At 65.8% G+C, this 11,356-nt stretch overlaps 2 protein-coding genes across 6 annotated transcripts in view; both read left to right on the top strand.

Annotated features, from left to right (window-relative positions):
* The first annotated feature begins 69 nt into the window (after positions 1-69).
* On the top strand, positions 70-4,822 carry KLHL17 (kelch like family member 17). 4 transcript variants are annotated; one of them, XM_032262025.1, is made up of 12 exons: positions 70-398; positions 707-966; positions 1,051-1,172; positions 1,269-1,490; positions 1,792-1,908; positions 2,135-2,348; positions 2,520-2,664; positions 2,749-2,916; positions 3,293-3,381; positions 3,480-3,553; positions 3,720-3,901; positions 4,036-4,475. In XM_032262025.1, the coding sequence occupies exons 1-12, from the start codon at positions 292-294 to the stop codon at positions 4,262-4,264; spliced, it is 1,929 nt and encodes a 642-aa protein (XP_032117916.1). In that variant the 5' UTR covers positions 70-291; the 3' UTR covers positions 4,265-4,475. The 4 variants fall into 4 exon arrangements, 3 of the variants coding, with proteins under 3 accessions (XP_032117916.1, XP_032117914.1, XP_032117915.1); XR_004263970.1 differs by lacking the exon at positions 70-398 and having other exon boundaries at positions 579-966; positions 3,480-3,540; positions 4,036-4,405; XM_032262023.1 differs by lacking the exons at positions 70-398; positions 3,720-3,901 and adding an exon at positions 4,515-4,822 and having other exon boundaries at positions 579-966.
* Positions 4,823-4,936: 114 nt separating this feature from the next.
* The window catches only part of PLEKHN1 (pleckstrin homology domain containing N1), an 8,641-nt gene continuing 2,221 nt past the window's right edge, over positions 4,937-11,356 (top strand). Inside the window, exons 1-10 of one of the 2 annotated variants that reach the window (XM_032262028.1) lie at positions 4,937-5,582; positions 5,668-5,767; positions 8,683-8,829; positions 8,929-9,009; positions 9,098-9,170; positions 9,288-9,415; positions 9,486-9,617; positions 9,772-9,852; positions 10,469-10,544; positions 10,658-10,818. In XM_032262028.1, coding sequence (XP_032117919.1) covers positions 5,500-5,582; positions 5,668-5,767; positions 8,683-8,829; positions 8,929-9,009; positions 9,098-9,170; positions 9,288-9,415; positions 9,486-9,617; positions 9,772-9,852; positions 10,469-10,544; positions 10,658-10,818 — 1,062 coding nt within the window. In that variant the 5' untranslated portion in view covers positions 4,937-5,499. The remainder of the gene's footprint in view (positions 5,583-5,667; positions 5,768-8,682; positions 8,830-8,928; positions 9,010-9,097; positions 9,171-9,287; positions 9,416-9,485; positions 9,618-9,771; positions 9,853-10,468; positions 10,545-10,657; positions 10,819-11,356) is intronic. The other variant, XM_032262029.1, reaches the window with a different exon arrangement.

The raw sequence follows: 11,356 nt of genomic DNA on the forward strand, positions 1-11,356 counted from the left end.
GGAGGAGGGCGGGGCCTGGGGGGGTTCTCCCAGGAGGAGGGCGGGGCCTGGTGGTTTCTCCCAGGAGGAGGCGGACCCGAGGCGCGGCGCTCGGGGGCCAGGCGTCTAACGTCGAGAACCCCAAGCCTCTCGGGAGGCGGGGCGGGCGGCGCCGAGAAACAGCGGCTGCGGGCGGGAGCCGCGAGAGTGAGCGACGCTTAGCGGGCCGCCACCGCCGAGCAGCCCTCCGGCCGTCCCCGCGTCTGTCCGCCTGCGTGTCCTCCGCGCATCCGCGGCGGGTCCGGCGGCCGAATGCAGCCCCGCAGCGAGCGCCCGGCCGGCAGAACGCAGAGCCCGGAGCACGGCAGCCCGGGGCCCGGGCCCGAGGCGCCGCCGCCGCCACCGCCGCAGCCGCCGGCGTGAGTGCGGGGGGACCTGCCCGGCCCGGCCCCCGCGTCCGCCCGCAGAAGGGCCCGGGGAGGTCGGGACTCGGGTGCTGAGCGGGGTCGCCCCGGAGCGGCGGCTCCCGCTGCGGGCCCGAGAGGGCGGCCTGGGGCGCGGAGGAGCCCGGGGAGCGGGGCGGGGCGGGGCGCGCGCGGGGTCCCGGGCGGGGGTCGGGCGAGGGCTGCCGGCGCGCCCGCCGCACCTGGGGCAGGGTCCCGCGCGCTGCCGGTCCGGCGCGGAGGCTCCGGAGGGGCGAAGCCTGACCCGCCCCCGCCCCCCGCAGCCCGGAGGCGGAGCGCGCGCGGCCCCGGCAGGCGCGGCCCGCGGCCCCCATGGAGGGCGCCGTGCAGCTGCTGAGCCGCGAGGGCCACAGCGTGGCCCACAACTCCAAGCGCCACTACCACGACGCCTTCGTGGCCATGAGCCGCATGCGCCAGCGCGGCCTCCTGTGCGACATCGTCCTGCACGTGGCCGCCAAGGAGATCCGCGCGCACAAAGTGGTGCTGGCCTCCTGCAGCCCGTACTTCCACGCCATGTTCACAAGCAAGTACCGCTCTGCGCGGCCTGCGCGGCGCCGTGCGCTCGGTGGGCCCCTCGGGTCGGCCCCCTGACCCTCCGTCCCCACAGATGAGATGAGCGAGAGCCGCCAGACCCACGTGACGCTGCACGACATCGACCCTCAGGCCTTGGACCAGCTGGTGCAGTTTGCGTACACGGCGGAGATCGTGGTGGGCGAGGGCAACGTGCAGGTGAGGCTGCCTGGCTCGGGCCCTGCGGAGGCCTCGCACCGGCCCCTCCCGCCGCCCGCCCCGTGCCTCCCTCACCCGCACCTCCCTGCCGCGCAGACGCTGCTCCCCGCCGCCAGCCTGCTGCAGCTGAACGGTGTCCGCGACGCCTGCTGCAAGTTCCTGCTGAGTCAGCTGGACCCCTCCAACTGCCTGGGCATCCGCGGCTTTGCCGACGCGCACTCCTGCAGCGACCTGCTCAAGGCGGCCCACAGGTACGTGCTGCAGCACTTCGTGGACGTGGCCAAGACCGAGGAGTTCATGCTGCTGCCCCTGAAACAGGTAACAGCGGCCCAGCCCTCCCTCTCAACCTGATCCCACCCAAGTCTTTGCTTTTAACTACTGACCCTATCGTGTCCGTGACGCAGCCCTGCCTGTTAGCCTTAGTGCCCGCCGTGCGCGCCCAAGTCCCATATGCGTAGAGGCCACCCAGGAGCCACTTCTGTGGCTCCTGACTCTGCTCGGCCCCTCCCAGTGTGAGCACCCAGTCCCCATCCCCGACCCTCCCTCCTAGGCATCTTCAGGGTTCCCTGGGTACACGGGACCCTCCCCAGATCTCAGGCCTGGGAACCCTCATCTCCAGGTGCTGGAACTGGTGTCTAGCGACAGCCTGAATGTGCCTTCAGAAGAGGAGGTCTACCGCGCCGTCCTGAGCTGGGTGAAACATGACGTGGACGCCCGCAGACAGCACGTCCCACGGGTGAGGCCCAGCCCCGGGGGCTCCCACAGTGTCTGTGAAGGCATACAGGTGGCCGAGGGTCCGGTGCACCCTGACCTTCCCCGAGTGCAGGGACTCCGTGGGGGTGGTACCTGTATCTGTCTGAAGAGGAATTCATCACAGGTGGTACGGGCGTCGGGGGGGTCTCAACCCTGGGGCCAAGTGTGCCCACGGGTCCCGCCCGACCTTGGCACCCCCTGCGCCCCAGCTCATGAAGTGTGTGCGGCTGCCTCTGCTGAGCCGTGACTTCCTGCTGGGCCACGTGGATGCCGAGAGCCTGGTGAGGCACCACCCCGACTGCAAGGACCTCCTCATCGAGGCTCTCAAGTTCCACCTGCTGCCGGAGCAGAGGGGCGTCCTGGGCACCAGCCGCACGCGGCCCCGGCGCTGCGAGGGGGCCGGCCCAGTGCTCTTCGCCGTGGGTATGGCCCCGCTCCCTCTCCGCCTGCCTTACCAGCACGAGCCCACTCCATGTCTGCCGGTCAGGTCCTGAGCTGCTCCACCACTCCTCCATCCAGGGGCCTCCCAGGAGCCTAGGCTGTGGCTCATCAGTGGGTCCTCTTACAAGTCCTATTTCTACCTGTTTTCTCTAGGCGGTGGGAGCCTGTTTGCCATCCACGGAGACTGTGAGGCCTACGACACGCGCACTGATCGCTGGCATGTGGTGGCCTCTATGTCCACGCGCAGGGCCCGGGTGGGCGTGGCTGCCGTGGGGAACCGGCTGTATGCTGTGGGCGGGTAAGCCTGGAGGTGGGACTTGCGTCAGGGGTCTGGTGCGTGCCCGCTAGGCCGGTCTTGACCTGCGTGGGTCTGTTCTGCTAGCTACGACGGGACCTCAGACCTGGCTACCGTGGAGTCCTATGACCCCGTGACTAACACGTGGCAGCCGGAGGTGTCCATGGGCACGAGGCGAAGCTGCCTGGGTGTGGCTGCCCTGCACGGGCTCCTGTACTCGGCCGGCGGCTATGACGGGGCCTCCTGCCTGAACAGGTAGTAGTTGGGGACCCGGTGGCTTTACAGGGTCCGACTGCAGGAGGCGAGGCCACGTCACCATCACCGAGGTCGTGTCTGACTGTGGCCGCTAAAGGGGGTCCGTGGGGTCTCTTCATCCCAGGCCACGGTCACACTGGGCCTGAGCTCCTGGCTTTGCTGGGCCAGTGCCCTTTTCTCTCTAGGGTTCTCACCCCAAGTCCAGAGGCTGGGCCCAGGTGGGTGCACACCAGGGTTGTCCAGGCAGCTTGGGGCCTGTGTCCACCGGTGGGCCCTGCCTGTCAGGGAGTAGTTTGCCTGCAGCGCTGGGGAGGGCAGGTCCTGGGGCCGGGCACCTTCCGTCTCCGCTGAGCCGCGGCGGTCGTGGTGCCCACAGTGCCGAACGCTACGACCCCCTGACTGGAGCGTGGACGTCCGTTGCTGCCATGAGCACCCGGAGGCGCTATGTGCGTGTGGCCACACTCGGTGGGTGACGGGTTCTGTCTTGGGGGCATCCCCATCTTCCCTCACCCTGGAGACCCCACTCACAGCAGGAGTGCCACGGGTGTGTCGGCTTTCTGCAGATGGGAACCTGTACGCCGTGGGCGGTTATGACAGCTCCTCTCACCTGGCCACCGTGGAGAAGTATGAGCCCCAGGTGCATAGCGCACCCCTCCCGGCCCCCACTTCCGGGTGCTGCGGGCTGTGTGCCCTGCGGTCACCCACATCCCGCCCGTCCCTGACACCCACCCTTGGAGTAGGGGCTGCAGCAGGGGAGGGATGCCCATGGCAGGTCTGCCTCCAGCCCGCGCCCTCACCCCCAGGTGAACGTGTGGTCGCCTGTGGCGTCCATGCTGAGCCGGCGTAGCTCGGCAGGCGTGGCCGTGCTGGAGGGTGCCCTGTACGTGGCAGGGGGCAACGATGGCACCAGCTGCCTCAACTCGGTGGAGAGATACAGCCCCAAGGCTGGCGCCTGGGAGAGCGTGGCACCGATGAACATCCGCAGGTCCGCGGCGGGGCGTCCTGCGGGGAGGGGTTCTCGCCACCTCAGCGGGCACGTCCCGCCCCACCCCTCCTCATGGCGCGACCCCTCCCCTCATCCCTTCCTGCCGCCTGGGTCTCACCCCGCCTGCCCCCCAGGAGCACACACGACCTGGTGGCCATGGATGGCTGGCTGTATGCGGTCGGGGGCAACGATGGCAGCTCCAGCCTCAACTCCATCGAGAAGTACAACCCGAGGACCAACAAGTGGGTGGCCGCCTCCTGCATGTTCACGCGGCGAAGCAGTGTGGGCGTGGCGGTGCTGGAGCTGCTCAACTTCCCGCCGCCGTCCTCGCCCACGCTCTCCGTGTCCTCCACCAGCCTCTGACCCAACCACCGCCAGAGGCCCACGGCCTCCCACATGCCTTAAGGGGGCCACGGCCCCCACCAGGGACGTCCCGCGCCATCTGTCGCATCACCCGTCCGTTCCTTTTTGTCTGTTTAGTTGTTTATTTATTTACGTATTTATTGAGGGCTGAGCAGTGCTGCGGCCACTCCTTCACGCCTTCAGCGTCTGGTTCTCTGTGCCCTCCCATCCACTCCCTGCCTGGAGGCAGCAGGGAATGACGGGTTAGGGGCTCGTTGGCCCGGGGCTGCCACCTGCTGAGACCCTGCAGGCCAGGAGCACGAGGTCCTGGAGCCTTCCAAGCCACTGCAGACCCAGCTCAAGTTTTGCACACGGTTCTCACTTGCACACGGGGGTCCTGGGAAGGATGGGGAGCAGGGTCCTGTCGGCCGTGTGCCATCTTCCCTGGATCTTGTAGCGGGCACACACGTGCACACGGACCCTACACAGCAATACAAGCCAACTTGAACAATAAACACATTTCTTGGGCTCCTCAGGCCTGAGGCCAAGCATCTCTCTCTGGCTTGTGGGGCACCTGCACAACTTGGGTCCTGTCTGGGGTTCGGGGTGTGGGGCCCCCGAGGGCTGCAAGGCAGAGCTGTGCATGGGGGAGGCTTGGGGCCATGGAGTCCTTGTGGCTGGTCCCCAGCTGTGAGTAGGGTTTGCCGGGGCTGGGTCCTGAGGCCGAGGTCTGGGGGTGGGGCCAGGCGGGACAGCATTGCCCCCGTGTACCCCGACTGTCCTGGTCGCCTGGAGGGCATGTGGCCTTCTGGGTCCCCTTAAACCTTGGGGATCCTCACTCGGGCCTGTGGTGAGGAGGAGAGGCTGGGGTGGCTCTCGCTGCCGTCTCCTTGCTTGAACTCCTGCTTCAGGCTTCCGTGCAGTCACCGGTGACTGAGGCCGGCCGGGTTGTAGATGGAAGCAGGATGTGTGCCCACATGGTTGGTGGGGGCGGCCAGGGTTCACCAAGCCAAGTGCTCCCTGCACGCTGGAGCCCTCGTCTGGGCCAGAGGCGTGCTCGCCCCAAGGCTGGCCTCTCGGTGTGGAGGGCCCAGGGCAGAGACCGACGGCTCAGATAGGGCCGGGCCCTTTCCAGAAAGGCTCCACCCTGGCCCAGCCCTCGGTGCCAGCAGGACGTCCCTCAGCCCCGCCTGCCCGAGGGAGGCGGCGGCAGAAGGCTGTGGACGGGGACCCAGACCTGCCGACGAGACTCGGCCATGGGGAACAGCCACTGCGTCCCGCAGGCCCCCAGGAGGCTCCGGGTCTCCTTCTCCAGGAAGCCCTCGCTGAAGGGAAACAGGTGAGGGGCGTGGGCGCGGCCACCTGGGCGCGGGGCTCCTCCACCTGCTCCAGGTCCAGCCCGTGAGCCCTGCCCTCGTCCCCAGAGAGGACAATGCACGGAAGCTGGCCGTCCTGCTGGGCCCTGAGGCCGCTGGGAGCGGGGACGCCGCCGCCGCCAAGATCTTCCACTACGTCCCGGGCACGGTGAGCTGCGGGGGGGAACGGCTCTGCCCGTGCGTGTGCGGCCTGAGGGAGTCAGACCCCCGCAGGTGAGGAGCAGCCCCGCCCCGGCGAGCTCATCCGGCCAGAGCTCATCCGGCCGAAAGTCTGAGTGGAGAGCGAAACCAAGACTGAGTCAGTGGAGCGAGCTGGGCGGGGCGGGCCGGGCGGGGCCCCCGAGACCGGCCAGGGGACCAGTGTGGGCCTCTCGGCCGCTGCCGTGGGGCTGGGGTCGTGCTGGTAGTGTTCCTGGAGAGTAAGGGATCTCAGAAGAGCAGTGAGCCCTCTGGTCACCTACACCAGCCTCAGTTTCCCCACGGGCGTCTCTCAGGAAGTTGCTGCTGGCCGGCTGCCTGGTCCACAGCAGCTGTGCGCGCTGCGCAGACCTTCTCCCAGCCTGCCAAGGCCTCGCAGCAAGGAGGCATCTCCCAGGCCCACACGTGGCCACCTCACCACGGAAGGAGCGTAAACTCCCCCGTGCCCTCCCTGCCGGGCCCGGGGTACTGAGGGTCTTCACAGGGTAGAGACACCCAGCCCCTTTGTGATGTGGCCAGTGTTGGGTTGAGGGAGCAGGAGGAGGAACTTGGGCTTCAGGGCAGACAGGAATCCCCACTGCGGCCCCTTCGGGCAGCCTGGATGGGTGGGCTCTGCTGTGTGTGGGCCCCAGGGGCGTCTGGGGGAGGACCTCTGCCCTGCACCTGGGTCCAGCAGCTGGTGCAGCTGTGCAGATTCCTTGCCAGCATGGCTCACCAGGCAGGAAGTTTGTGCCATAGCCTCTCCTGACCCCCAGAGCTTCAGGACACCCTGCAGACGGGGGCAGGCTTCGGAAACATGCCACCTCAAAGGTGGGGGCAGGGAGCAGAACCGGGCTGGGTCAGGGTTGGGGGTCTCTGGCTGCATCTGAGGCACCACACTCCCTCTGTCCAGGCCCAGGATGTGCAGCGTGACCCTGGTGGGGTCCTATGACGTGTGGTGACCCTGGTGGTCCTCCCTTGCTGGGACATTGTAGCCGGAGAGGGAAAGACCTGCTGCTGACCCTCAGAAGATGGGGCTGGGGGAGGAGTTCTGGGTCGGTCCTAGAGCCGTGCATCTCCGGCCTGCGACTGGCTCTGCTACCTGTGAACCGGCCCTGCCACTGCTCCAGGCTGCGTCCTCCCCAGGGCCCCAAGGCTGAGCTGGGCTGCAGGACCAGCTGTGTGGCCCTTCCTGGTTTGTGGCCTGTTTTTCATGGGTGCCAACCCGACATCAGTTCCCATGCTGGGTGTGGATACAGGGGGCCCCACCCAGAGGCAGGAGGCCGGGGAAGCCACGCATCTGTCTGTTCACATTCCTGGGCCTGCTCAGGGGCAGCTAAGCTTGGCCAGGGCACAGCAGCCCTGCAGGTAGCCCTTGGCAGCTCCTAGAGGGAGCAGGACACCTACGCACTTGCCCCTGAGCCTGCGGATGGGTCCCAAAGCTCTCCAGCCCCAGGTTCATGTCCATGCCCTTTCTGACCCCTAACCTGGTGATCCCAGCCTCTATCTGTAGAGGACTCTGTGTGCCGGGACTGGCTAAATGTGGGTGGACATAGATTCCCCGCCTCTCTCAGCATTGATGCCCACAACACATCCCAGGCCCCGTCTTAGGATCTGGGGACACAGCAGTGAACAAGATAGGCAAAATCCCCTGTTCTTCTGGTGCTCTCATCCCCACAGCAGAGACAGATGATGAGACAGATAAACAGAAGATACAGAAGCGGGGTGGGGTCAGCGCTAAGGAGAAAGGTAGAGGGACCAGGTGCAGAGGATCGGGGACTTTCAGAAGAGGGCCTCTTAGAAGAGGGGATGTCTGAGCAAAGCTGCAAAGTGGGTAAGGAGGGTTAGGGCTGAGTGGTCCCGAAGCGCTTGGGCCTGATGTGAGGAGACCCCTCGGGGCACTGCCAGGACCCGGCTGTCACCGGGTGAAGCTTGGGGAGCGGCCGGCACACGCCCAGGGGATGGACACCGGAAATCTCATATCTTTCGCTCAGGCTGGGGGCTGGAAATGGGTGGCAGTGGGAACATTTATACTGAGGAAATTGGCAAACATTAATCAGGTCCTTGGTGTGTGTGTGTGTGTGTTTGTAAAACCCGGTGCTAAACGTGTCCCAGCCAATACTGCAGACGTGAGAGGGTTGTAGGTGTCACTTCCCCCAGACACCCCAAATTCTTTTAACGAGTCTTCAGAGGCTGAATAACCAAAGCCATATTACACGTTTTAGGAAAGGGTGAAGATAGGGTTTAATCCAGAGTCCAAATCTCACCGTCGCATCTCTCCCACTACACCAGGCAGCTCTGTGCGGGGAAGCGCGTCTGTGTGTGTGCGCGTATGTGTGTACATGAATGTATGTGTGCACAAATGTGTGTGTGTGCGCAATGTGTATATGTGCATGTGTGTATGCACATGTGCACATGTACAGCTGCATATGTGTGCACCACATATGTTTGCATATGTGTGCATGCACGCGTGTGTGTATTTGTGCATGGGTGTGTACTATGTATGCACATGTCCATGTGTCCATGGGTGCATTTGTGTGTGCACATGTGTGTGCACGTGATGCATGTCTGTGTGTATGCATGCATATATGTGTGCATGTGCATGCACGTATTGTGTATGCCTGTATGTGTGCATATTTGTGTGTGCACGTACATGTATGTGTGTGGGCATATATGCATGTGTGTGTGTGCAAGTTCTGCCATGACTCTTCCTGTGGAGAGGCTGTGAGCGTGCAGGGCTTTGTGCACGTGGGGCTGCGATCTTTGCATAGATGTTGTTTGGCTGTGCACAGGCAGACCCTGCCTGTTGTCATGTAGCTATGTGGACGTCAATGAGGGTGTGGGGAGCCCAGGCCAGGCCCCTCCCCTGAGTTCTGCTCCTCCTAGGACATCCTGGACCTGGAAACCCAGCGAGAAAACGCGGAGCAGCCATTCCTGAGTGTGTTCAAGAAGGGGCGGCGGAGGGTCCCCGTGAGGAACCTGGGAAAGGTGGTGCACTATGCCAAGGTCCAGCTGCGGTTCCAGCACAGCCAGGTGTGGCCAGGTGGGTGGGGTGCACTCAGCGTCCAGCATCCCCACCAACCTGGGACCTGCTCCCCAGACCCTCCACTGACCACCCTGCTCCCTGCGCAGGATGTCAGCGACTGCTATCTGGAGCTGTTCCCCGCCCACCTCTACTTCCAGGCTCACGGCTCTGAAGGACTCACACTTCAGGTGAGGCGGTGGGCAGCAGGGGGTGGGGGGGCATGGCCATCCATCTCTCCCTGGATCCCTGAAGGCCCTCCTATCCTGTGCCCGGCAGGGGCTGCTACCACTGACGGAGCTGAGCATCCGTGCATTCAAGGGGTCCCAAGAGCACGCTTTCGAGATCACAGGTGTGTGGGATGCTGACCGGGCCCCCAGACGCACCCCTGACCAGGCCTCGGAGAGGAGCCTGCCTGCCCTGCTGCTGAGTGTGTGTGCATACCTGTGCTCTCTCTGACCACCCGCAGGCCCGCTGCCCGCACCCCTCCTGGTGCTCTGCCCCGGCCGCGCCGAGCTGGACTGCTGGCTCTACCACCTGGAGAAGCAGATGGCCCTCCTCGGGGGGCTGCGGCACTGCCACTGGGCACCCCCACAGGTCAGTGCCAGGGACCCCACAGCCCTCCCCGCCCTGATCCTCGAAGCCTGCTCTGACTGCCTCCTCACAGGGGCCCCCCGGAGAGGAGCTACCCTGGACTCTCCAGGGCTGTCTCACCCGGCTGCGGACGGCGTCAGGGCACAAACCCAGCGGCAGCGCCATCTGTGCCTCGAGGGTCAAGCTGCAGCACCTGCCCGCACAGGTAGGTGGGAGGTGTGTGGGGCTGTAGGGGACGGGAGGGGTGCAGGGTGGGGGGCAGGGAGGGGGGCAGGGGGGGTGCAGGGTTGGGGGCAGCGTGGGGAGCCGGCCCTGGGTACCCAGCATCTCAGCTGCCCCTTGTTTGATCCCCCACTCAGGAGCAATGGGACCGGCTCTTGGTCCTGTACCCGACGTCCCTGGCCATTTTCTCTGAGGAGCCGGACGGGCTTTGCTTCAAGGTGGGCCCCTCCCCGCTGTGGACCCGCCCCAGGGAGGCACCTGTGTGGGGGTGGGAGGGGGCGGCCATGCAGGAGGAACCTGTATTTCGGGGCCTGTTGAGACAGAGCGTGGGGCCCTGCCCACCCGGCCCGCTGTCCTGGTCAGTCTGGTCTCCGCCCCTGCCCTGCCTCCCAGCCCGTCCTGAGGTTCTCAGACCCAGCCAACCGTCACCCTGGGCCGGGCAGCATGGGAGTGATAGCCACTCCTGGGACGGTCTGGTGTGTGTGTTCACATGTGTGTGCATGCCCTCCGAGGCGGGAGTACGGGGTGCACACACGGTGTGCCTGAGGGACGAATGCACAGGGCCTCCTGTGGTTCCCCCACCCCAACTGCTCCAGGGACCCTAGGAGCCCAGTGCTGTGGCTTCGTGTGTAAGTCCCAGCTGGCGAAGGCCCCCCGAGGGTTGGCGGTCGCCCCAGGACAGATGGGACCCACTGGCCTCTCTCAGGGTGGTGGCCTCAGTGCCTGGCTCTCCAAGTGCCCAGCCAAGCTCTGGTGGGCAAGAGGGTGGGATGAGACCAGGCGGGGGCCCAGGGGCTGCCCCACAAAGACCTGCCCCTTGCTCTGCCCCCACAGGGGGAGCTCCCGCTCCGCGCCATCCACATCAACCTGGAGGAGAAGGAGAAGCAGATCCGCTCCTTCCTGATCGAAGGTGGGCCCTCCCCCGAGGCTGCCTCCCGCCAGCCAGGCCAGGGTGGCAGTGGGAGCCTGGTGGATGCCCCAGCTCTCTAGAGGGGCACTGAGGGGTGCACCCCGCCCTGCCAGCCCCTCACAGTGTCGGTGTGCCAGGTCCCCTCATCAACACCATCCGAGTGATATGCTCCAGCTACGAGGACTACAGCCACTGGCTGCTCTGCCTCCGCGCCGTCACCCACACGGAGGGGGCCCGGCAGCTGCCTGGCACCGAGAGCTTCCTGGGAATGCAGGTGAGAGGTCAGCAGCACCCACAGCCCAGGTCCCGGGCAGTGGTAAAAAATGGGGCAGCAGGCCACGTGCGGTGGCTCATGCCTGTAATCCCAGCGCTTTGGGAAAAGGCTGAGGTGGGCACATCGTTTGAGGTCAGGAGATCGAGACCAGCCTGAAACCCCGTCTCTACTAAAAATGCAAAAAAGTTAGCCAGGCGTGGTGGCACATGCCTGTAGTCCCAGCTACTCGGCAGGCTGAGGCAGGAGAATCACTTGAACCCGGGTGGCAGAGATTGTAGTGAGTGAAGATTGTGCCATTGCACTCCGGCCTGGGTGACAGAATGAGACTCCACAGAACAAGGGGGCCAGGTGGGGAGGGGGTGGGTCCAGGCAGGGGGGCAGGTGGGGAGGGGGTGGGTCCAGGTAGGGGGCAGGTGGGGAGGGGGTGGGTCCAGCGAGGGGGCAGGTGGGGAGGGGGTGGGTCCAGGCAGGGAGGGGGTGGGTTCAGGCACGGGGCAGGTGAGGAGGGGGTGGGTCCAGGCAGGGGGGTAGGTGGGGA

The sequence above is a fragment of the Sapajus apella genome, unplaced genomic scaffold, assembly GCF_009761245.1.
Source record: "Sapajus apella isolate SASKATOON/1434 unplaced genomic scaffold, GSC_monkey_1.0 scaffold127, whole genome shotgun sequence".
In the NCBI taxonomy this organism is placed as follows: Eukaryota; Metazoa; Chordata; class Mammalia; order Primates; family Cebidae; genus Sapajus; species Sapajus apella.